The 24,605-nt window shown below is 45.0% G+C and overlaps 2 protein-coding genes across 3 annotated transcripts in view; both read left to right on the top strand.

Moving 5' to 3' along the window:
- The window catches only part of LOC119453167 (exportin-6-like), a 41,740-nt gene extending 29,271 nt beyond the window's left edge, over positions 1 to 12,469 (top strand). For both annotated transcript variants that reach the window (XM_049667606.1, XM_037715176.2), the window contains exons 17-19: positions 2,132 to 2,377; positions 3,008 to 3,283; positions 7,943 to 12,469. In XM_049667606.1, coding sequence (XP_049523563.1) covers positions 2,132 to 2,377; positions 3,008 to 3,277 — 516 coding nt within the window. In that variant the 3' untranslated portion in view covers positions 3,278 to 3,283; positions 7,943 to 12,469. The remainder of the gene's footprint in view (positions 1 to 2,131; positions 2,378 to 3,007; positions 3,284 to 7,942) is intronic.
- A 2,388-nt stretch (positions 12,470 to 14,857) lies between these two features.
- On the top strand, positions 14,858 to 21,912 carry LOC119453168 (18S rRNA aminocarboxypropyltransferase-like). Its single transcript, XM_037715178.2, is given in 8 exon segments — positions 14,858 to 15,115; positions 15,206 to 15,401; positions 15,860 to 15,983; positions 15,985 to 16,035; positions 16,037 to 16,055; positions 18,342 to 18,512; positions 20,117 to 20,159; positions 21,779 to 21,912. Coding segments are annotated over 8 exon segments (840 nt in total). The 5' UTR covers positions 14,858 to 14,994; the 3' UTR covers positions 21,894 to 21,912.
- The last annotated feature ends 2,693 nt before the right edge of the window (positions 21,913 to 24,605 follow it).

Here is a 24,605-nt window from a genome sequence, read left to right as displayed (position 1 = left end):
AAGAATTCATGATTGGCAGTCAGCCTCTAGAATCTGTGCATGAGTATGTTTATCTAGGTCAGTTATTCACAGGCGCTCAGATCCTGAGAGGGAAACTTGGAGAAGAATAAAAATGGGTTGGAGCATATGTGGCAGGCATTATCAAATCATGGCCAGCAGCTTACCGTTATCCTTAAAAAGACATGCACACAATCATTGCATTCTACCAGTACTAACATATTATGGGGCAGAAACTCTAAGGTTAACAAAGAAACTTGAGAAAAAGATAAGGACCGTGCAACGAGCGATGGAATGAAAAACGTTAGACGCAACGTTAAGAGACTGGAAGACAGTGGTGTGGATTAAAGAGCAAATGAGTGTAGCCAATATTCTGGTTGGCATTAAGAGAAAAAAATGGGGCTGGGCAGGCCATGTAATGCGAAGGACAGATAACCTGTGGACCTTTAGAGTTACAGAACGGGTGCCAAGAGGGGAGAAGTGCAGTCGAGGACAGCAGAGAATCACGTAGTGTGATGAAATTATGAAACTTGCAGGTATAACTTAGAATGAGCTAGCGCAAGATATGGGTAAGTGCAGATCGCTGGGATTGGCCTTCATCCTACAGTGGACATAAAAAATAGGCTGCCGCCACCGCCATTGATGATGATGATTGTGACCACAAGTGTAATGCAGTAGCTGACTTCTCTAGGTCTCGAAATCTTTTTTAAAGTAAAGATTGTACAGTTGTAATAAAACCTGATTGTCTTATGCATGACAACTAAAATTGTAATTTATTTTATAGTCATAACAAAAATAATAAAACAGCTTGCACAAGCACAAGTGCTTTTGCACACAGCCAGGCAGTACAACTAAGCAGTACTTACAAGAGCTTGGAAACATGGAAATACATGCACAAGTATCCCTAAGCTAGGTGGACATGTAGAGTTAGTATCTATTTTTTTTATATATATATAGCTTTCGGGGGAAGTCACTAGCTTTAAAGTCCCAGCCAGCACGTCCAGCCTGGCAAGAACATTATTTGCCTTTCATTCAAGCCGCAATGTCAATGAAGCTGTCCCATGATCTGGCTCTTAAAACTGATCTCCCATAAACTGTATAGTTGGTGTAGTTGATATAGCTATTAAGTCACTCTGTCAGCCATCTCTGTTGAGCTCGCTTGAAGTTTCACTTATTCGCACATCTATCCACTCCCTATCACTCACTCACTCACACATCTATGCACTCATCACTCATTTATATGTCAATTCACTACACTTTATTTATTCTGTCCACTCACTCGTCCAGATGTTCCCTGCCCGTCAAACTGGCAATGCGCAGCACCTACCTTTACTCTTCTCATTCTACCCTTTCTCTTTTTCCTCCATTTCCTTCCCCAAACACCATGGTTGAGGTGTCCATCATTGTGTGAGACAGTTACTGCAGTTTTCCTCTCTTTATAGCCACATCTCCTCATTCTCGTCTGTCTACTTATGTCCTATCCCTCCCTCACTCACATCCCTCACTCACCCACCCTACTACCCATTCGCTATCCCTCATCCACCCACTCATCTACTACACCCTGTCCATCCCTCATTCACATATGCACCCACTCACTATTCCTCATTCATTCAGGCGTCTACCGACTCACTCACTCATCTACCATTCTTCTCTCATCTATCTACCCACCCACAATTCTTCACTCACCTATCTACCCACTCTCTATCCATGACTTATTCACCCATCCAGCCATTCAATATCCTTCACTCACCCATCTACCCACTCACAATTCCTCACTCACTAGCCCTGACTTATTCCCCCATCCACCCATTCACTATCCCTCACTCACCCATCTATCCACTCTCAATTCCTCAGTCACCTATCTAGCCACTCACCATCCCTGACTTATTCCCCGATCCACCCATTCACTATCCCTCACTCACCTATCTACCCACTCGCAATTCTTCATTCACCTATCTACCCACTCTCTATCCCTCACTTATTCACCGATCCACTATCGCTAATTCGCTCCACCACCTACACACTCGCTATCCCTCCCTCATTCACCCACCTACTGACTTACTATCTTCTCTCTCACTCACCCACTCGCTACTTTGAGTTCACTGCTATTAAATGTGTATTTCCCATCACTCAGTGCCCTGCCCTGGTGCCCGTGCTGGGCCCACCCCTGTTCGAGCTGCTGGAGCAGTGCCTGGTGTGCCACTGGCGCCGATTCTTTCCCGGCGGTGTGGCGGCCCCCGAGGATTTGCACAATGGGCCCGAGTTTGGCCGGCTGCTATCCGCCTATGGCTGGTCCCTGCGGATGGGCGAACCAGGCCTCATGCGCCAGAACCTGCTGGCCCTGTCGGCACTCAACCGCCGGTGTCGGCTCTTCCACAAGGTCAGCCTGGGGGCATTTTTCCAAGAGAGCAGAATGCCAGTGTGGTGTGCCTTGTCATAGCAGCTGTGCAGAAGATAAAACTTCTAATAAGGAATGCGTCTCATTTCAACTCTTATGCTTCCTTACAAGCCCTTAATGCATACTTGACTTAAAGCGCGAAAAAACGAGGACACAAGAAGGAAGATCAGACAGGACGAGTGTTGGTCTTCCTCTTGTGTCCTTATTTTTTGCACTTTGAGTCGAGTATGAATTCTTACAAGCTCACCCAAATTTCAGTTCTTGTACCCTTAAATGTAATTTGTGGCCGCACCCAACACATGCACCAAGTAAGGCACATTATTGGGTTCAAGCAACCTCGATACACATTAGAAGCAGTGTGCAGAAGTTCCTGCTGGGCCTTAGGAAAGAGGTGTCACCACTTGTGCACTGCAACTTATGACAAAAGTTTTATGAGGAATCTTCGGTGCTCTAGCTACTGTTTTCAATTCGTAAGTAGTAGTGATCACTTATGAGCTGCCAGTATAAATGCCACTATAGTTTTTTTCAGCTTTGATGGAGTTCTGTTGGATGTTTGCAGATGGATAGCAGAGGAAGCACTGGTGTTTCACAGCCATCGTCTTTTCCACGCAGTTGGCCTTCCGGGAATGCCTTCTAGCACAGTTCGTGGAGGTCCTGCTTAACTGCCTAGTGTCGTCGCCCGTGCGCGATCTGCTCAGGGACGAGTTTCAGCAGCTGCTGTTCGAGCTGGCTGCTGTGGATTTCGAGGCCTTCTACGGCCGCCTGCTGCCGGCCCTGATCCCGCCCGAGCCCCTGGCGGGGCTCGCCTGGGAGCGTGACCTTCCTTCTTTCGCTCGACAAATGGAACGCCTCATCGGCGACCTGCGGCGGGCTGCTGGCTGATAAAGGGTGGGTTCAGCAAGGCTTAACCCACTTGTAACCTGCTTATACCAACCCTGCATGTAACGAACTATCGGGTTTGAGGACCAGGTTTGAGTTGCAGTAGAATCAATTATACCCCCTCAGTAAGATGGGCAAATTTAGTGACACTTCGAGCGAGTGCACTTCCCCGTTGGTATCACTTGCAGGCTGTCAGACGGAAAGGTTTAATGAGACTTGCTGGGGAGTGTCACTTGTCAACGAGTTTGTTCGAAGAACGCACTTCGCTGCGTTGAAGTGTGTAGCCTTGATAGCAATGCTTCAAGAATAAGTAAATAAATTCTCACAGCAGAGTTGGCACTAATTCTAAGACTACTTTTTCGTGATTTCAAATGCATTGAGCGTCTCTGTGACATCAGTGAAGCCAAAAAAAAAAAAAGCTTGAAACGTTAATTTCTGGCGGATTCCGCCATTTTGACCCTGTGGATTTCGGATAAGTTCCTTGCTTGTATTGGTTCAAAACAAATAGACGTGTTAATGGGATTGCAGTATTTCTATTTTTGATGGTGGAGGCTTCTGTACATAAGTATTTCTTTCGTAATGAAACAGTAACCATGTATAAAACTCAAAATTTCGAGAATCGTATCAACCCTATGGCTTCGAAGATCGTCATTGTCATCAATCCTGAATGACACTTCGTTTTGCCGGTAAGCACAACGCTGCCAAAGTGACACTCAGCGAGGCGAGGTGCACTCGCTCAAAGTGTCACTAAATTTGCTCGTCTGGCTGGGGTATTACACTGCAGTAGGCCCGGATATAATGAATTAGTACTGACATAACAACTGCTTTGTTAAAAACTAATACATGTGCTATTAGTGGGTTCGATTACATCAAGGTTTATTGGTACATCGTAACAGCAGATTTTCGTCCTAATGGCAGATTTTTGCCAGAACAGTGACTAGAAACACAGTTGAGAGATGGGAGTACACACTCACTTTTGTGCATTGTTTGTGATCCACCTTCTGCTTACGAGCGCGTGGTTGTTTTAGTCTCTCACTCCCACATCGTAGAATTTCACCGTCTGTCCTTTTCGTTTTCTTGAGACCACAAGATTTTGTGCACTAAACTGGGGGAGAGGGTTTACATAAGGCATGAAGGGGCAAAGTTTGAAACAAGAATGCCAGAACCCTTTCTCTTTTAACGGGAACACATCGCCGATCGGTGCTGCTATTCAACCTGGGAGAGCTCTTTGCCATGCGCGTTGTAGCTGATACTGAGCGCGATAGTACATTCGTTATATTTAGTTATTTGTTTGACACACACATACTGCTAGCCTCAGTGTCAAGGCTGTTGCAGGATATGGGAAAATATACCATGGTGTGCCAGCTAACGTTAGCCAAGCTGTTCAACGGAAAAAAAGAAAAAGGTCACAAAAACTTGGTTCAAGATACAGTCATAAGACTTGCAGTGTTTGGTCATCAGAACTTTGACGACCAAACATCGTAGGTCTTAAAATCGTATCTTGCGCCATGTCTTTTAAATATATTTTTTTTTTCATTGAAGAGCTTGGCTAACGTTAGCTGGGACACCCTATATTTAAAAGCATGATATGAGTGGCAAACAGCTATACACATGTACAGTCGAGTGCAAAATTTTAGAGACCACGGGAGCGGTGACTTAACTGCATTGCTGCGCCTTCTGACGGCTGCGCACCTTAGTTCGAGAGCGCATACTGCGCACACGCATCCTTTTTTACCTGCCAGCCTGCTCGTTCGGTCGCTTCAACCGGGCACGCACCGGAACGCGGGCGAGAGCGCAAGGTGCCACTTCTGCAGTCGCCGTGGAATCGCCCGAGTGATGATATCGTCATATCGTGACGAAAACACTTCATTTGTACTGACAGCGCTGGGAGCACACCACCCTCTGCACCTTGCTTCTACACGTTCCGCGGCACAGAACACATGCTTTGCGTCACTTTTTTGAAATCGAATTATGTGATAAGGTCAGGAAGCAGCGATGTCTTTTGCGCTCTACGATTCCACGGCGACTGCAGAAGTGGCACCTTGCATTCTCTCCTGCGTTCTGGAGAGTTGAAGCGACCAAACGCAGTTGTGCAGAGTTGCGCAGTTGAAGCGACCAAACAAGCAGGCTGGCAGATAAAAAGAGACGCGCGTACGTAGTACGCGCTCTCGAACTTAGGTGTGCAGCCGTCAGAAGGCGCAGCGATGCAGTTTAGTCGCCGCTCCCGTGGTCTCTAAAATTTTGCACTCGACTGTACACCTACGAACTGCAGTAAGGAACTGTAACTAACAACATGGTACAGTCAATCCCAGATATATCAAACTCGGATATATCGAATTATTGTCTGTATCGAATAGTTGTAAAAAATTCCCTTGAAAATCTCATGCTAAATATACCAATGTACTATGCATACATCGAACGCTGCGCCATTCCACACCCCTGCAAGTACGCTTCTCCTAATGAATTTGCGATAACTTCTCATCTCAGCGTAAATATGTAATGCCGACAAATGTTAAAACAGCACTGCTTTAGCAGTTGCTGTCAAACACAATATTGAATCTAAAGGGCAGTACATGCCATGGAGGAAAAATGAGCAGTATGCTCCCATTTAGCTCGGTGCGCATATGCAAACTGCGGCGGTTCGTTATCAGCAAGAGCAGATCGTTACTCTGCTTCAAGGATGCGAAAGGCCTTCCAGTCTGATATGCGTTCCACAAGAAAGCGTGGATGATACTCAATGTCCTCACTGAGTGGCGCCGCACATGGGATGCCGAACTGGAGATAATGCACGGCCAGGTTTGTCTTCTTGTAGACAAAGGCTTTTCGCAGATGGCATTTTAGGATTCCGTAAGTGGCCAAAATGAATCCAACCCCAACCTCCACTTGGACAGATCTTTAGATTAATTTGAATTTACCAAAACCATCGCATGCCACAGCGGCACTTTGCTGAAAGAGGCATTGTGGCAACGGCGCACAAGACTCATCGCTGTGTGATTCGTGGGCCCAGGCTGAATGCATTTCATTCGTGCACGCACAGTTACATGTCGGTGCATTCTGAAAAGCTGAATGGCTCTTTCGAAACAATACAGCGTGTGTTTAGTGTCGGCATTCACCAACGCAGAGGCTGGAGGGGAAGGGCCGAGAATGAAGGGAGTACATACCGGCTGCGAGGCGTCGTTGTGCTGAGTGGCACGCAAGAGACTCGCAGACTTTTTAGGACGGGTCGAGAAGCAAGGACAACTGGTCCCAACAGAAAGTCGGTTCCGAAACCCGTCAGAACAGTCCTCCTGGCTTGTTGCCCACTTACGACGATCGGCCGTTTAAATGGCACGTATTGTGTAACCAGCGCCTCCTCTATTTTTTCAATGCCAGTGCAATCACTCGCCCCGCAATGGGAACCGATGGTGCGCCTTAGTTCAGTGAGTTGCCGCGATGTGACGCTACCCAGAGGGTACGACTGCTTGCATCACGCATGCGTCTGAGCGCGCGCCGCTGCAGTCCTGGAGGAGATGCAGTAGATGCTTCACGCATCTGTCAGGATTACTTCCTCCGACTTCCGTCGTGAGGCGCCACCCAGAGGGTACTCTCCCCCGCGACCGAAAGGCGGGCGCGAACGCCAACCGACGAGGGAGAGTAGGAAAGGGCAATTGGAGAGGGGGGTGAACGGTTGGATCGGCCGCATCTGGCTGGCATTAAAAAAATGGAAGAGGCGCTGGTTTAACAGACATGCGGCCGGGCACGTTGACACACAATTCGCTGTACAAGTGCGCTGATGGCAGCATGGCACGTATCCATACAGGCTAGTATGCTTCTGCAGTGTGTCTATTTTTACCTTTTCTTGAATAAAAATGTGCAACACACACTTCGACGCGTGCGAGACACACCGTGGTCTTGTGTCTGGGCGACGCGGGCTTTTAGGGTTAGCGTTGGAAAGACCATTCTGCAGCGCCAACTTTTGCGCCAAAATAAGCCAACTTTTGTGCAGTCAACATGGTCTTGGAGAAGCAAGTTGGCAAGTTCTGGATTTTAACGATCTTAGGAAACTGTCAGAGATGTGCGGAGATCTCAGATAAGCTTCATATACATAGTGATATTTTATCTTTTGAATTATCGATATATCGAATTATTTCGCAATTCCCTCAGAGTTCGATATATCCGGGATCGACTGTATATCCGGTATATGCTTTAAGCATATATATTGGTTGCATTCAGTAATTGGCAAGAAACACATTTACTCCGTTACAACCGTCTTTATTATATTGAGGTCTGGCTGTTATAAATAACAAAATTTCTCTAATTAACCCTTAATTATTCATTTTAGGAGGCATGTTGTGATAGCACAATTGAAGTCAGCCCGTGCTCAAAGCATAATAAGTTGCTAAAAACTTTATGCCTAACACTAGTTGCAGGAAATGCACGCCCAAAGTGTACCACGGAATCCATTGCTGTTCCGGTTAATATGTTTGCACACTGTGGAAAAATGCAATACAAAGAGCTGTTAACCCAACCTAACGCTGCTCATTGAACAGTGTTAAGTTAGGTTAACAGTTTTCTGTGATGTGTTCTAATTAATTAACACTGCTAAATGTGCAACATTAACTACCGCATGAAGTGGTTGCTGCCATACTTCTTGCTTCTTAAGCAAGAGCTGTGCTGCTTGCTTCGCAGGTGGAGCGTTCAGTGGTCGAGTGACTTCCCACGTCGACGGCTCCGACACCAATGGAGTCAGTCCAGGCAACTGACCGAGTGATCACGGCACTTCGATGTCATCTGCGACCAAATCAGGCACAGCGGTGCACCTGCGGTGCTTCTCAGCCAGTGCGAAGTGTCTTGTGAAGATCAGCTTTGCATTGCTGGCACTTTCCTGATCAGCCCCCAAATTTCGGCGATCCCATGTGTAAATCTGACATTGTGTACTGCAAAGTATGCCAGTGAGTTCACTGCCACGTGAATGAAGAACTTCTATATATCTGGAGTACAGGTGAACAATACCAGTGACACAGTTTTAAGAACCCGAGTGTACCTCGCCTGCCGCGCAATGTATTATGTGCCTTGTGGTTAGAAAATTCATTGTGGCGTGTTTCGTTATGAGTCGTTCAAGTTGGTTTGCAGAGCTCGTTCTTGTCCTACAGTTTGTATTTGCTGAAGAACATGGTTACTGCCTGTGTCGTTGATCTTGTTTCTCAGCCATTGTGTTACTTGATTATTATTATAATTATTATTATTGTTTAGTGGTAAACTTGTTGATTTGAGATTTCAAGACCTGCTGCACGTGTTCAAAAGCAAAAGTGACAACTGCATTCATGGAACATTTGTATCTTGAGCGGCAGTAAGAGTGTTTACTTCGCGCACGTGTGGTCGTGCCGAAGATTTGCCATTGTGCCAACCTTTCTATGTCAGCGAAACTTGAAGTTATTGCAAGTTCTTCGAAGGGCATATCATATCGTGTATTGCAAGTATATATGATATATCATATTATATACAGTTAAACCTCTATATAACAAAGGATATAATTTTTTATAACTTCCTGTCGATAGAACACCATGTATTTAGAGCCTCAATATAACAGAGTGTGTTTATACATTATTTCAATATAACGAAAATTTACTGCTGCCGCAAAGGAATACCGAGACAATAAATGAACACTTTCGCTAACGAAGATGGTCAAATGGTTGAATTATAAGCGGCTGTCTGCGAACGCGCCTCTCAAATGGCGCGCCAAGCAACCAAGATCGACCGCCGAAACGGAGCAGCCTCATGTTCCGTATAAAGTCCAAGCGTGATAACATCATATCGCATCCCACGCGCCGTATGCTGTATGTACGAAGTGAAAGCGTGCGAGTATGAGCCGAGAAGGATGGTGGCTTGATGCTCATCAAGCCACCATCCTTCTCGGCTCTAACTCGCACTGTCTTCCAGCACGAGCATACCGGCTCATACAGTCTTCCCGCGCAAGCAAGGGGAAAAGAGCCTGTCAGCGTGGCTGAGCGCATACGTAGCCCTCGCACCCTGCTTTTAGAGATAACCTGCTGCGTGTGCAAAGAGTGGGCGTGTCAAGGTGGCGTGGCATCGTGTGCGCTGTCTTCCTGCATGTTTGATACTGGAGGTTGCGTAATCTTGAGTTTCGGAGACGCATTTAAAGCCAGACACTATCACTTTTCGTGATAGCGTCTGGTGATAGCGTCTGGACGACGCTATCGCTTTTCATCCCACTCAAGGCAAAGCTATCAACCGCAGAGGCGGAATGGATGCGAAACCATGGCTGGCTTTGCTTTGTATCGCCGATGTGAAGATATCGTCGACACAGCATGAAACCGTGTCTTTCGTAGCCGGCTCTCAAATTAAACAAAATGAATTTGTTTCTCATTAAAATTTGCTTTTTTTTTATTGCCCATTAATCCCCCTTCCATGTAAGAAAAATCCATCGGCAACTGTACTTATTTGCATAAAAGGTTGAATTTCAATATAAAGAAATTTTGGTATAAAGAAGCAAATTGCCAATTTTACCAACTTTGTTATGTCGCGGTTTAACTGTACCAGCTACATTTTATCAGCATGTGGAAATGCTAGCTTAACCATATTTCTCCATCAGCAGCCCGACTTGTGTTTTTTTTTTTTCATTATGCTGCAAATGGTCGAATGCAAGTTGATTGGCGCTGTGCACACTGTTGTGATTTGAAACGAAATTGTTTGAGGTGCCCACAAAACTTCGGAAAGTTCTTGCGACTATACTGCATTCCGATTACTGTATGGATTCGTTTAGCATCTGCATCTCTTTTATCGAGATATGAACTGATAAAGTGTCAATTTCTTCTCTCTCTGTTTTATTACAACAATTTTATAAATAATTGGCTTCCTTGTTTTCAAGCAATTATACCACCGCACAACCATGTATATGTTAAGAAGCATAACTTTGTTGGCCACAAAATGCACCAACTATGCTATGCTCAACATAACTTTTTAACATTGACAGCTTAATGAGTTTGCGCTTTTGACTGTTCAGTCTCTGATGTCTGTGTCCTAATTTTTGTGCTGTTCTTCAACCATGAATTCAACATGGACTGACCTGGGTTTTTATTAATTGCTTTTTGTTTTCCCCACGAGAGGATGGCTTTAACTTGCTAAAGTAAAAGTGTGGCTCTGGCTTGTCTTTAAAGTCAGAAGTGTGGATTACGCACAGTTCTTTACATTATTTTGAGTCAAAGGCTCTTGCATTTATGAAGTGTGCGAATGCCTGTGTGTGCACGTGCATGTTTGAGGCATCCTAAATGTGTCATGTTCAACAAGATACATCAGCGAGCTTCTGTAGAAACATTGAAATTTAATTTGTGAATTGCACGCACACATACCAAATGATCTGTGAAGTGCTATGTGTTCTATCATAAATGTGAAGTTGGGCTGCATAGGTGTGACAAGACACAAACGAAGAAACGCGATCGTACACACAGGTTCATGCAGTGCAACTTCACATTCACGATCAATAGTGAAATAGACTCCACACAACCTTTCACTGTGCGTACGTGTTTGTCATGACAGTAGCATTTGCACAAGCTTAGGGAATCGGCCATAGTTGTCAGGAAAGCTAGCCAACTGCCCGTGAGAGCCAGAACGGAAATTTCTAGGAAATCAGTGGACCAGCAGTGGGCTACTTTCAAAAATTTCTTCTCTGCTAATTGCGTATCAGTACCAGTTATTCAGTAATGTTTTTGGCAAGGGTTCGCTAGGGTCTTTGTGAACTTTATGTGTCCAGAATTGCAGTGCCTGTATTCTGCAGGCTCACTGTACTACATGGACATACTACTGTTAACGTGTTCCTGCGTAGATTAGATCTGAAGCTGCGCTGCCTGTGTAGACATCTTGTGGAGAACTGCTGAACCAAAATTTTCTATACCAAATGTGCTGAGTTGAATTGTTGCAGCGCTGTCGTTACAACACCGAGTTTTAGTCATACACTGCCAATGGAGAGACATCTTGTGGACATGCGTTAGACCATGGCCTTCGAGATTTGCGCGCAGATTTTCCAACCGGCATTCGGAGGCCATGGCTAAACCAAATTGTCGCAGGACTCCTGTTTCAATGCAGTTTCTGTCGTGATGTATTACGGTGCAGAAAAGTGCCTTGCAATTAGCAGACATTTCTGCACGTTTGAATGCAGTAGCTGCAAGGCAATTGATTATCATGCTATTTTTACAGCTGAAATGGGTATGTTTCGGGGGTTTATTCGCCAGTCATACGGGCCACTTTCACTCGGAATCAAGCCCAATTGGGATTTGATTTCTCGGTCACAATTGGCTCCTTGTGCAAGCTGCAGAAGGGAGCCAATCGCAATGGAATTCGATTCTGATCGTGTTCGATCGCGATTGAAAGTTCCTGTGTGACACCTGTATTAGACTCTCTCATTGACAGATGTAGCTTAGTGGGAAATCTACATAAGTGACTATGTCATCTTTATAGACGCTTTTTCATCATGGGGATTGAGCAGGCCTGAGTTGGGCATTGTAAAGTGTCCTGTCCTGTCCTGTCCTGTTGCATTTTGGTTATGCAACTGCTCCACAAGATGTCACTAGTGGCATTGTGCTTTCTAATACGTGGAGTTCAAGCCAAGGCAATCCAGGCTTTTACTGGTGTCTGTGTGCTGAGCACATTTGAGCCGCTTGTTTCTCAGCAACCGCAAATTGCACAGCAGTAGTGATGATGTTGGCGCTGTTGAGCAAAATGTTTCTGCTGTTTCAGTGAAATAATATTTGTCTGTTGATGTACAAATATTTTATAAGCACTGCGTTTGTGATAAGCAATTTGCATTGTTGATTTCATTCACAGCTACATAAACGGTTTTAAAGTTTAGAGTGGTGGCCATTCAGTTGTACGTGCTGTATTCCTGCAGCCATACAACCAAGCCGGCTTCAAGAGTTTTTATCTGTTCCTTTGTTATGTTCGTTGATGTCATACGAGCCACTTCCTTAGGATCTTAAACTGCTGAATGTATATCATCTTTGAACTAGTCCTATCAATTTTTTCTGCTGCATAGGTTGTGTTGTCTTTTTCTTTCTTTATCCATGCCAAACTGCATAACTAATTAGCACATCTTGAGAGTATACTGCTTTTGTGATAATTTTCATATGAAGGTATGCAAAATGAAAGTGCTGCCTTAAAGTGGTCTCTGGGAATAAAATATGAAATTGAGAAGCTTATCATGATGCTTTTGGGAGTGTGTGTGTCTGCATCTTGTAAAAAAAACAACGAAAAATCCCTTTTTAGATCTATGCCAATCTAAGCAATTGATGCATCAAAGGCAGCAAAGTTGTCTTTAATGTATCGTGAGTTCTCACACAGTGAGATCTCAAGCAAGTAAACAATCATAAGTACGTTCTGACACCTTTCGTTGGAAGTACTTTACTGGCTGTTCTTAGTAATGATTCGTCACTAACGGTGCCCTGATCATACAGCCAGATCGAGGCACTCGCGCAGGCTGCGGTTCTGGACCACGCCGTCAGCTTTCACCGCCGCAGCGACACAAACTCCTAGCTGACCTCCGACGTGGAGCTAGTAAGACGTGAAATGGGAAACAAAATTTATGCATCATTGGCTAAAAGAAAAAAACTTGCAAAGAATTTGGTGACTTTTCGAGTGAGGTGTATGCAAGGTAACTTTTATTTCATAATCATTGACAATTACGCTTCAAAGCAAAAATGTGGGACTCCGACGCAGGTTGCATTGCTGACTTTTCTTTGATTGACATTTGAAACCAAGCATGCTATCACTGCATGAAAACGTTAAAAATATTGTCATTGTTCAATCCGTAAAATATCTGGTTGTCAGGATGTGTTCAGCTTTATTACTTACTCTCCTTTTTGCTGATTTATTTTGCAGGTTTCAATGCTGAATTTAGGCAAATTTTATTTATCTTAGGTCACACTGCATTATGAATCTGTTGACAATGACTTGCTGCAGCTGACAATATATAAAGAGCGCCTTACAGTGAGAAGTCTAGTTTATCATGTTTTCAGTGTCTGATATAATTTTGAAAGCCTGCATAAAGGTGCGATCATATTCCTTCCTGTCATTTCACGTGTACATGCATCAGTTGAAAGGTATTGTTTATGTGCTCCTACTTTGGTGCCTAGGACTGTTCCAAACTGTTTGCATGGATACATAATTGTTTAGCCTAAACAGGTGTGCAGTTGGAATCGGGCGAAACCGTACAGTAAAACATTTCCCTAGTCTTGCAACCACAGTTCGTCAAAAGGGGAGTTTAACATAGGTGGCACACAGTTGAAAAACATGGCATGTTATCAGGAGCTTGTAGCTTGCTGTTATAGTTATGCACATAACGCTGCAAACAACATAAAAGAATTCGTAGGCATTCAAGCAATTAACTGTAAGCAAATGGCAGAAAAGGATAAATGTCAAGGAATAGTTACGTACATGCGGGTCCAGTTACAACTGGAGAGAACTGCGAAGCAGGAAAAAAAGCAATGGCCTGAAAAGGCCATTTGACAGGTTCCTTGCTGATCCCAAGAAAGGTTGAAAACGATCCAAAATAATTGCAACAGCCAGCAAAACATGTTGGATGGAATCGGAGACTTGTGGTGGTGAAATAGCCAAACTGTGCAGCACAATGTTCTGTAGAATAATCTTGCACATAGATGTAATGTCTTGCAATGGTGTATGACTGCTACGATAATGTTGGCCAGTCATTAAAGGCTAATGCTAAGGTTATGACGAGCCTTTGAAAGATATGGCACATACCTACAGTTGGATATGGGCCACGAATCGGGTGGTTGTACACATGGACAACATGCCAAAGAACAAGTGACAATTGGAAATGGTAAAACTGGGAACAATCTAGTGTGTAGTTGAACAGACGAACCAGATGAATGGATGATTACATTTAAAAGAAGCAAACGAATGCATCAATGCCGATGCTTCGATAACTTTGGCTTCAATTGTTAGTGCATAAGAAGTTACGCCCGCGAGTCTCAGCCACATGAAACGCTGTACAGTGTGAAAATCCGTGTATGCCCGGAATTTCGCGGATGAATACGCTATTTTGTGAGAGCGCAAAATTACAATGGACACGCAACGCCTTTATGCGAGGAACGGAACAGAAAAAAGTGGCAAACAAGAAATAGGATACCACAGTTGTTGCCGCAGCCCAAAGCACCGGCCGCCAAAGAATCGGGAACTCGCCGCGTGTTTCGTTGCACCAGCTGCGTTGTTGGATAGTCTACAACATAGCCTTCAGTTTGCCCTCCATCGAAGTAGCTGTCTATTGCATGCTCAACTGCATCGTCGCAGAGCCTACAACATAGACTACAGTTCTTTCTCGGTTGAAGCAGCTGTATATCGCATGTTCAAACTTCCCGCTTTCGTTATTTGATGATGATGAATGCTTTAACGCATGCGTACACGCAGCGGCTAGAGTTTCTATCACACGTATGCTGCAGAAACTTGTGTATTTGGGGCCACAACGACAGAAGCTTGTGTGCAGGTACCGCTGATTGTTGTCACGCGGCACGCTTTAAATTTCCGAAGTTTCAGAGAAACTGAGGTTGTTGTCGATGAGCCTGATGCTGCCTGATAAGCTTCCGGTCTTACTTGAACCCTCTTGAACACATGTTCCGCTATCTGTGGTCTGCTGTGGCTTGTGTCGCTCGTGTTTTTTCCGTCTCTCGAAGCAATACGTGAGCGTGTGGTCGTGAACCCGACTGCGAGTCGTCATGAAGAAGCGTTTTCACGGCAAAAGTAGAGGAGGCAAACATTCGGCGGGTCGTGTAAACAAGCAAGAGCGACTGAGCTGCGATGACACCTCGGATCCGAGACCGGCGAGAGACTCCGACGGTGAGACGGTAGGCGCGAAGTTGAATCGGAGCGGTGGCCTCGCGTTACGTGAATTGTGAATGATAGAATTGTCTCTGCTGCACGTTGCAGATGACGACAGGGGCGAGGAGAGGGTGCGTTGGCCCTTCTCGGCGGCTATGTGGGAGCTGGGCCACTGCGATCCCAAGCGATGCACGGGACGCAAGCTAGCGCGCAAGGGTCTCGTGCGGCTACTGCGACTGGGGCAGCGATTTCCCGGAGTCGTACTCACGCCGTCGGCCACCCGCTGCTTGTCACCTGAGGACAGGTGAGTTTTAAGAAGTATGCGAACGCACAGTAGCCGGGCTGCCTAGCGGTGTAAGTTAGCGGAGCGCACGTTCGCGTATTCTTAACGCTCAGGGACTTGGAGCCTCGAAATAACGAATTCTGCGCAGCTTCAGTCCCGACTTAGCGAACTTTTTCTAATCGAAGTGAGCGATTAGTTGAGAAGATCACTGAGAAACTGCGTATATCGATTGTGTGAAATGTCCCCGGAATTCGTGGCCGTCGTGGATTCCTTCAGGCGTTTTGTAAACGATGTCAATGAAGTGTGACGACCTGCTGCCACTTATCGTTCCACGTGGTGATGTGATTAAAACGCTCTTATAGGTTGAATCGAAGTCTTATTTATTAGCTAGGTAGACTAGCAAAGTAGGTCATACATTCAGAGCTGACCTAAGAGCTATGCGTCCTTGGTAAAACAAATAAGAAAATGTAATTCTTCAGGGAGGTGGTGTCGCAGCATGGCGTGGCGCTTGTCGACTGCTCATGGGCACGGCTCGATGAAGTGCCGTTCGGACAGATGCGCGGAGGCCATCCACGACTGCTGCCCCACCTCGTGGCTGCAAACCCCTGTCAACTACGGCCGACCCCTGCAGCTGTCGTGCGTCGAGGCATTGGCCTGCTGCCTGCTACATCACAGGTGTGTGTATACATTGCGGCTGCTTCTCGATCGGTGCAATGCGTGATGGGACAGCGGCATTGTTTTTGATTAATCATGCACTTAGAGCTTGTGGCAGTTAATTTGGCTAGTTATAGCCTTTAAAGACAAGACATAAGGATACCTGAACAAAATGTTTATTTTTGATCGTAATGTAGAAAATACTCCGAGAGTAAGAATATTCAACGAAAAGAAAAATCACTTTGTGAAAACTTTTTCAGCAATAGGTTTCTTGCCTCTGGGCAACACCAGGTAGAACACTGGAAGCGATCTTCCACCCCAAGCCACCCATGGCTTCATTTGGAACTTGTACAGACAGTTCTCGTCAGACGTGAAACAGCGGTGTACATTGCACTTCGACTCATTACCTGTAATTTAGCTGGGGATTTTGTATCGGCCTTTCTTCTCTGACCAGTGTTTCAAAAGTAGGGGAGTCACGCACCACACTTCTTCTGCCTCGTCCTCTGCTCCTGCTCTAAACCAACAAAATGATGCTTGCTGCCTATCATTTAGTGTTGACCGAAGACGTTTAGCCTGATACCCCTTACTCAAAACCGAAATTCACCAAAATAATTGTTTTTTGGTTTGTTGCCCGTAGGCAGCACTCATCCATAAAGTGTTTTAAGGAGAGGGGCATGGTGAAAGGAGTGTGTAGACTTTCCTACAGCATGTCTTTATGCCATGTATGATGGCTTGCACTAATCACCATGGCAGCAATGTTGGTGGTCCACTATCACAGTGGAAAGCTGTGCCTTAAAGGAATACTGATGCATATTTTCATAGCTTTAGAAACTTTAGCACACGTTTCTTGCACATGAAAGGGTGGAGTAAGGTTGAGCAACACTTGTAAGATACCTTAATATGAAACTAAAGTTGGTCCCGAAAAGCTGGACCTGGCATCGTGACACGGAAAAAGATTTGCTGATGCCAAATAAGGCTATACTTGCAGACAACTTTTCTTGGCTATGAAGCAAAGGCTTACGGAACCAAAGTGCACCTGGTGCATCCCTGCTGGAAGTAGTCCCAGTTTCGTTTACATTTTCCTACTTGGAAAATAGAGAGAATAATTGTTTCGTTTATTTACAGCACCTAATTTGAAACGATACACCAGTCAATTACAGGTACTTTATTGTATTTTTTTAGCTTGCCCTTTCAAGTTTTTGCACACGCAAGACAGTCCAACGTTTTACGCATTCCTCAAAGGAATAGATGGCACCCGTGTCTTCTGGTGATTGTTCGTCGCTTGCTGTCCCACCTTTCATCTCCTTTGACATACTGGTGGCCATCTTCCGCAACAAAAGACTGTCGAAACACGCACAAGTGTGTGTGCTATGTCTATGCAGAAACCAGGCGAACCAGGAAGGGAGAGGGGTGATGAAGGCGGGCTGTGCGGGGCGCAAAGGCGGGTGTGGCAAAGTGGCTCGCATTTTTGTCCCCCTTGATTTCCCGTTCTTTTTTACACTCACTCAGTGAGTGAGAAAAACATTATTTCGAATCAGAACGATTCGCATCCGGCGAGTTAGTGGGCTGGGGCTCCCGGCGAGGTTACAGCCAAGAGTTATTGTCTCCCAGCGGCTTCCTTGGCCCGCTGGACTGCCCAGAGTTGGTCTTCCAGGTTCTAGCTGAGCAGCGTGGCCTGCCATCCGTGCGTGGAGGCTGTCAGGTGGAGGTCTCGCTCTCATTATCGTGTATTAGTTCCTGGCATTCCCATAGCATGTGTTCTATCCTGGCTCTGGTGCCACACACTTTGCATCTATCTGTTGTGTATATTTCTGGATAAATAGCGTGCATTAGTATCAGGACTCTTGTATGATTTGGTTTGTAGTTGTCGCCAGTGGAGAGCCTGCGATCTATTGAGTTGTGGATGGGGTGATGGATAAGTGCACCCAGTAGCCAGATTTAATTGTTATAGCCAATAATGCGACATGGGAACATTGTAGGAAGCGGTTCATTTAGGCATAGGACCCACACATACGTTCATAGCGCAGCAGTTGCTCATTGTTACATCCGAGTATTGTTAAAAGCAGTAATTTTATAAGGAGGTTCGATTGCACTCCTTTCTGTCTAATTAAAATGTTTGAATGTTTGTCCCCTCTGCTTGTTTGTGCACACCGGTTATAACAATGGGATTTCTTGGCACTTGAATATTGCTATAAGTGGGTTCGACTGTATTATTATTATTATTATTTTAAATTGAGCAAGTGTAATCATGCCAGTACTGCTATCTTACCGATCTGGCTCTGGAACCTACCTTTTGTGGACACGCAGGCTTTGAGCAGCTAGCCCGAGAGTGCCTGAGGCCCTTCAAGTGGGGACATGCCTTCCTGGAGCTTAACGAGGAGCTTCTGGAAGCCTACAGTACAGCCGCTAATGGCACGGCTGTCCTGGAGATACAGCAACAACATTTGGATCAGGCTCGCTGGGACAGACAAAACCGAGGCAAGCTTCTTTCCTTTCAAGGAACACTAAAATAAATACCGGAGGTTAACCATAATTTACTCTGGCAGAGCACTCTGCTCTATTGTAGAGGGGATAACAAGAGAAGACAAAAAAAGAAGATTGATATAATCATACATCCAAGGAAACACACAAAATTCTCGCAACTTATAGTGACTGTTGATATGAAAAGCAGGCAACATTTTTTTTAGAATATTTGGAGGAACATAAGAGTCAACGACATATTTTGCGAAGTGTCTGTGATTGCTTCTCAGTGGCTTCTGCGTCTGATATTTTCTTCGAACGACGCTCCTCGTAATTTGATTAAATGCTCTATCGAAGCTTGCTTTGTTCCTTGCTCAGACTATCCCTTCGACTTCTTTTGTCCTCTGTCGCAGACGTAGAATTGTTTCAGATTAGGGCACCGTTCTTTGAAAACAGTCGTTTGCATTTCTTAGGAAAGAAACGGTGAAAGAAGAAAAAAGACATGAACCTTTTTCTTTTGAATTTCGAACCTGAATTGTGACGCCGATGATGCCGGCGCTACATTGAAAACTGTGGGGTATCATTGTCTTTCTGGGCCCTCTTCTCGAGCCCAAGAAATTGCCAAAAGTTGTTAGCTTGACTCCTTGCTTACTGTTTAATATCGCTTAATCCATGTTTGTATTACTCAACAATTGTCAAGCCCCAAGCGCACACTGCCAAAATCCATAAGTGGTGCGGGAATCTTAAATTGATGTCGGCCTTTGTCACTTATCACCCGCCACGGTGACCCACTGGGTATGGCGTTGCGCTGCTGAGCTCGAGGTCGCGGGTTCGAACCCTTGCACAAATGCTCTTGTACTTAGATTTAGGTGCACATTAAAGAACCCTAGGTGGCCGAAATTAATCGGGGGTCTCCCACTATGGCATGCCTCATAATCTGATTGTGGTTTTTGGCATGTAAAACCGCAGATTTTTTTTTTTTTTTTCGTTCACTTAGTGAGCTTCTGATCAAAGTGTGATCAGATACTTTTTGCAGTTACAAAAGTATAATCTGCCAAGCTAACTTAAAAATTTTATTCCTGTTTTGCGTTCTTTCAAATCTCGGTTGGGGAAAGCCTATTCGCAAAGTGGCTTTCTCACACTCTGTCAAAGCCAGAGGGGCCAACCTGTGTCATTGACTGGGAATTCTCACTGTAGGAACTGGTTTTCAAAAAACGTCTAAGATACATCTGGAAACACGTTGCCACACACCTTTCTCGAAGTCATTCCGTTGTGTTTAATTCATTGTGTTACGTATTAGTGTGCTTCTCCCGTGCTCTGCAGATGGCAAAATGAGCTAGGCATGCGCTGACAGTTGCGATTATCTTTCGTCGGGCCAGAGGATAGTGATGGTGCGGGCAAAAGGCACTTGCTCTCGGGACCGCTCCACTACTGGCACTTATGTATTCCGCGATGTGCATTTGGTGTACATACATCTACGACACCAACTTTTCTGCCTATGTGCTATGGGGAGAGAGGTGATGCCCATAATGTACTGAAAGTACCGTCTGTACATTTTGAACAGACTTGGGAACTTTTGCCACGAGTGGCTAACTTGTACTGGCTGCGCTCCCTTTGTGCAGGTGACATGGAGCTGCCACCAACTGACAGCAGCAGCACTGACAGGTAAGAACCTGAACGTAAATGCCATCCACCTTCGGGAGGCCGTTTATTCAAGGTATAGAGTGACATACTAGAGGGAAAACCTGATGCTATTGTCTACACATAGCATCACTTCATCCTTCTGGCTTCGAGCGACTTTCTAATTCTTTTATATCAAGCTTCTTAAAGCTAATTAGCTTATGGTCACACATTACACATCTTGGTGGTCATGTCCGTTGCATCCTATCCTGTTGTCACGCCGTAAGTTGCGCTGTAGGCTGTGTCTGTTCCATGAACAGGCACAGTTCATGGAGCAACGCGCCCGAGCTGTTAAATATCATCCCGCGGTGATCATCACTTCAAGTTGGTATTGCCACGTGTCGTGCTGACGCACGTTAAGAGTCTTTCGTGCCCCAAACTACGAGTGATTGGAACTACCTTCTATCGCTGCCATCATTGACTGTTGCCTTGAAAAAAAATGCTGTCACTGAAAATCCTGTCACGGCCTTGAGAGTATGAAAATAAATAAATTTAGCACCTAAATTCTACTTTTGGACTGTTTTCAATACAACCAAACTAACTGATGCATCTGAAAGGAAAATAATTTTTTTAATGCCACTTACTGCAAGAATCATACGAAATGACAGACAAATGAAGCCAGAGAAAGCATTGGGGAAATTGGCTGCATTGTTTAATTTAAATGCAGAAATAATAGCGTAAAGAAAAATGAAAGTGAACGAAAAAATAGCTCGACGCAGGTGGGCACCGAACCCACATATCTACGTTATGCATGCGGTGCACTACATGGCACCTGCAGCTAAAAGGGCATTCCACATTTGCTGCCTTGACACTCTCAGGGCTAACATTGTACCCAAACACCCATGAAAGTGGCCGGAGGGATGGCACTGAGCTAGCTTAACTGGTGGACCAATGCATGTGTAATGCAGAGATGTGGGTTGAGGTTCCTACCGGTTTCTACAGTTTCCTACCTGCAGCATATTCTCTTTTCAACCACTTTTATTTTTATTTGCCTTGATATTTCTACATTTCAATTTTACCATAAAAATAAACTTCCCCTATACTTTCTTTGGATTCATTGTCTGTTGCTTCATACGAATGTAGTTAATAAGAATTGAGTCCCTTGGTTCCCCAAGTTCTTCTCGCTCACTAACTGTGCAAGAGTTATACAAGAGTGGCGTACACTAAAATTTAACTCTGCGCATAAAGCTTTCATTTGTCATAAATATGAGCCCAGCGCACTGAAAACCAAATTTGTTTAATGGACGTTTTATATGGTGTCATGTGGTTGTAGATGAAGACATTGTGATTGCTTCCTCAGATCAAATGAAAGACGAGTCGTGTATGGACTTCGAAGCCGTCTTGTTTTCTGCTTATTGTGATCGCCCATTATTTATGAATATCAGTAAACATACATCTTTTCATAATAATATAATCAGGCCATTGCCGATGCCTGTATTTTTGTTCTGTATGACAGAGTAATCTCTCTGATGACGGTGTACATGCTAGGTAGACCACAAACAATGCCATATGAGTTTTAGTGTGTTAACACTGTGAATGAAAAATGTGTATTGGGACATTTCATTTTCAGTCGTCCTTAATACGTCCATTTTGTGTCCTTGCAGTTCAGAAGATGAAGCAGCAGATGAGTCCGTATCAAATCGGTCCCAGGAAGAAAAGACCATTGACAAAGAACCTGCAGTTGAATGTATGCTTGCGGGGCTAAAAGCAACAGAGTAAACACTAATTGTACAGACAATGTGTGGGCACTTGTTTAATTATTGTTCTTTTGCCAATGGCTACAGTCTGAATTGGTGTTTTACGGTTTTACAGGCCAGCCAAAAGTATGCCTATTGGTGGTCTGCCTATTGGCTGTCTTCCCTACAAACTTTCCTGCTGTTGGTACATGGTACCATGAGCCACAGAAACTGTTTTTGTTTTTTTCTTGAAACATGCTGATGTTATATGCGGTGCAGCTACATCAGTTAAACAGGCAACTGTCGTGACATAGTTCAGTGGCTGAAGGCTATGCTGTCTCATTGTATGTACAGACGTCCGCACTTCTGTCTAGAACGCTTGAGCGGTGTGCCGCAAAGCATAGTCTACATTTTCCAACAGCTGTGAAGTTCTAAATATTAGGCTTAAAGCTTTGTGGCTTGCATGTTGTGACTGCTTCTGGACACAAGCAGTGTCTCCTAAATACAGCAGCTAGGCTGAAATGATATGGTCTCTGTCTCACGGTGCACCGGCTGAATGTGGATATCTGTACCAGAGGGCATAACACTTTATGTATTATAAGATGTGCTTGTAAAGCTTGCACCTTTGTGAATTGCAAGTTGAGTCAAATGTTGGAATTAATGGTACATTTGAGTGGCCACATTGGAGCGCTGTAGAGTGCTTTCACAGAGCGGTTTACATTCAGCTGGTTCAAATTGAGCACTCGGAACTCATTTGCCCGGTTCATTCAGAGTGCTTGGAGGTGCTCCCACCTTTGAGCTGGGAGTACAACCGAGATTCGACAGAATACTGATCACATGGCGACTCCGATTGCTCTGGGAGCACCTAGCATGTTCGGCTGGAGCAGGCTTTCTTTGGCTCCATCTCGAGGGGGCCAAGCGTCGCTGTAAACTGAGTAGGAGTGTGGTAGGAACCAGTGGGATGTACCATTAGTAAGGCCATGCAATGGCTCCACCCCATAGCAAAAACCTTGAGAGCTGGCATCCCTGTGGAAATAAAACCTTACCATGTGGTACCGCACAGCCCCAAGGCGGAAATTTAAGGAAAGAAAAAAAGAAAATGGAAGAAAAACAGTTGCAGTTTGACTTAAAGACGAAGCATTACCAAAGTACTGCACAAAGTAACATTCATAGGTTTATCGGCCGTGTAGTTGCAGTAAACATTCGCTTACTAATTAAATTGGCAAGCATGGTGTCGCGCGCGCATAGGCAAACATGAACCGATCCCAATCGATGACCGCGAACCAGTGTTGTGCACGTTCCTCTAAAACAGGAACGAAAGCTCGTTCCTCGTTCCTTGCCAATCTTGAAACGAGTTCCCGTTACAAGTTCCTTTAATGCAAAAGGAATGCGTTCCAGTTACACTTCGAACATTGTAATGTGTTGTTACATTAACGTTACATTTGATTTTTTAAATTAAAATATAGTGTTGGAAGATCCTGAGGCGAAATAAAGTGAGCAATTTAAAACTCACATTGAACTACATATATTATACGAATTTGAACATCGCCGGCAGCAGATTACCTGGAGATAAAAAGAATCCAAAGAAACGCTCTTAGACAAATTTGTTTAGGGAGCACCGTACATACTCCAGACATGTCTGACTGCAACTTTGGTGCCCGTCTATTACAAGTGCAACACATATGGCACTTTCCATATGTCTTCAAATGCACAGTCGGGATACTGCGCTTCAGATGTGCAAATAGAAAGTTACTCATATGCACCAATATACCTAATCAAATTTCTTGCACAAGAAACCGCATCGAAAAGAACAATACATAAGCGTTTAGTGAAAGATGATTCAATATTGCAGTATGAGTGGGAGAAAAAAATGTCCAGGATACATATTGGCAACTTAGTAAAAGCTCCTTGTTTGAACTCAGCAAGAGTTGCATCTCGATGTTGGTGTCCGACAGACGAACCCGTTTTTTTCGTCTGCACTTCGTTGGCAATTTCGAAGAGCCATTCCACCGAAGCGCTTGAGGGTATTGTCATGTTGTACTTGAGGAAACGTTGGTTCAGTCCCTCAAAGTTCTTCATCTGCGACAGCGGGTAGTCAACTGGTACCTGCAGGTACCACGACAGCTCGTCCTGTTCCTTGGCTGGAAGAGTTTGGTGCCTGAACGAGAAGATATCTTCGGGCGCGGACGAGGTGGCAACATCTGCGCTGGCTGGTTTGGTCACCGCAGCTAGCTCTGTGTTTATGTAGATGGTCTACAGGAGGGAGCGTCACGTGACAATCTTGAAGCCTAGTCATAGAAAAGTATGAGGGAGAACTCGCGAAAAAAAATGCACCATAGTCACGTGACAGGGAGGCGGTAATTCTTTGCGCCTCACGCGGTCGCCCATCCGCCCTGCATGATGTGCTGCGCACGTGCGTGCGTTTGTTGAATGCCGTGGAACGTTTACAGAAGCAATGCCGTTTCCTCTGCCGTTCCTTCGTAAACCTAACGAGTTACCGTTACAGTTCTACCGACCATTAATGGAACGGTGGCGTTGGCGTTCCTGCCAAAAGGAACTAGTTCCAGGAACGCCGTTCCATACAACACTGCCGCGAACACTGTCACAACGCTGGCGTGAAGATGAGCGCCAACTGAGGGGAGCGAGCGCTTCTGCAGCTGCCTCTACCTTCAACGCGCGCATCTCCGAAACTTGAGATAACGCAACGTCGAGCACTAGGAGGGCGCGAGGACAGCGCACATGAACCCACCAGCCA

The sequence above is a fragment of the Dermacentor silvarum genome, chromosome 5 (assembly GCF_013339745.2).
Source record: "Dermacentor silvarum isolate Dsil-2018 chromosome 5, BIME_Dsil_1.4, whole genome shotgun sequence".
Classification (NCBI taxonomy): domain Eukaryota; kingdom Metazoa; phylum Arthropoda; class Arachnida; order Ixodida; family Ixodidae; genus Dermacentor; species Dermacentor silvarum.
The sequence above is the reverse complement of the archived record's forward strand: the minus strand, read 5'-3'. Positions and strand labels throughout refer to the sequence as shown.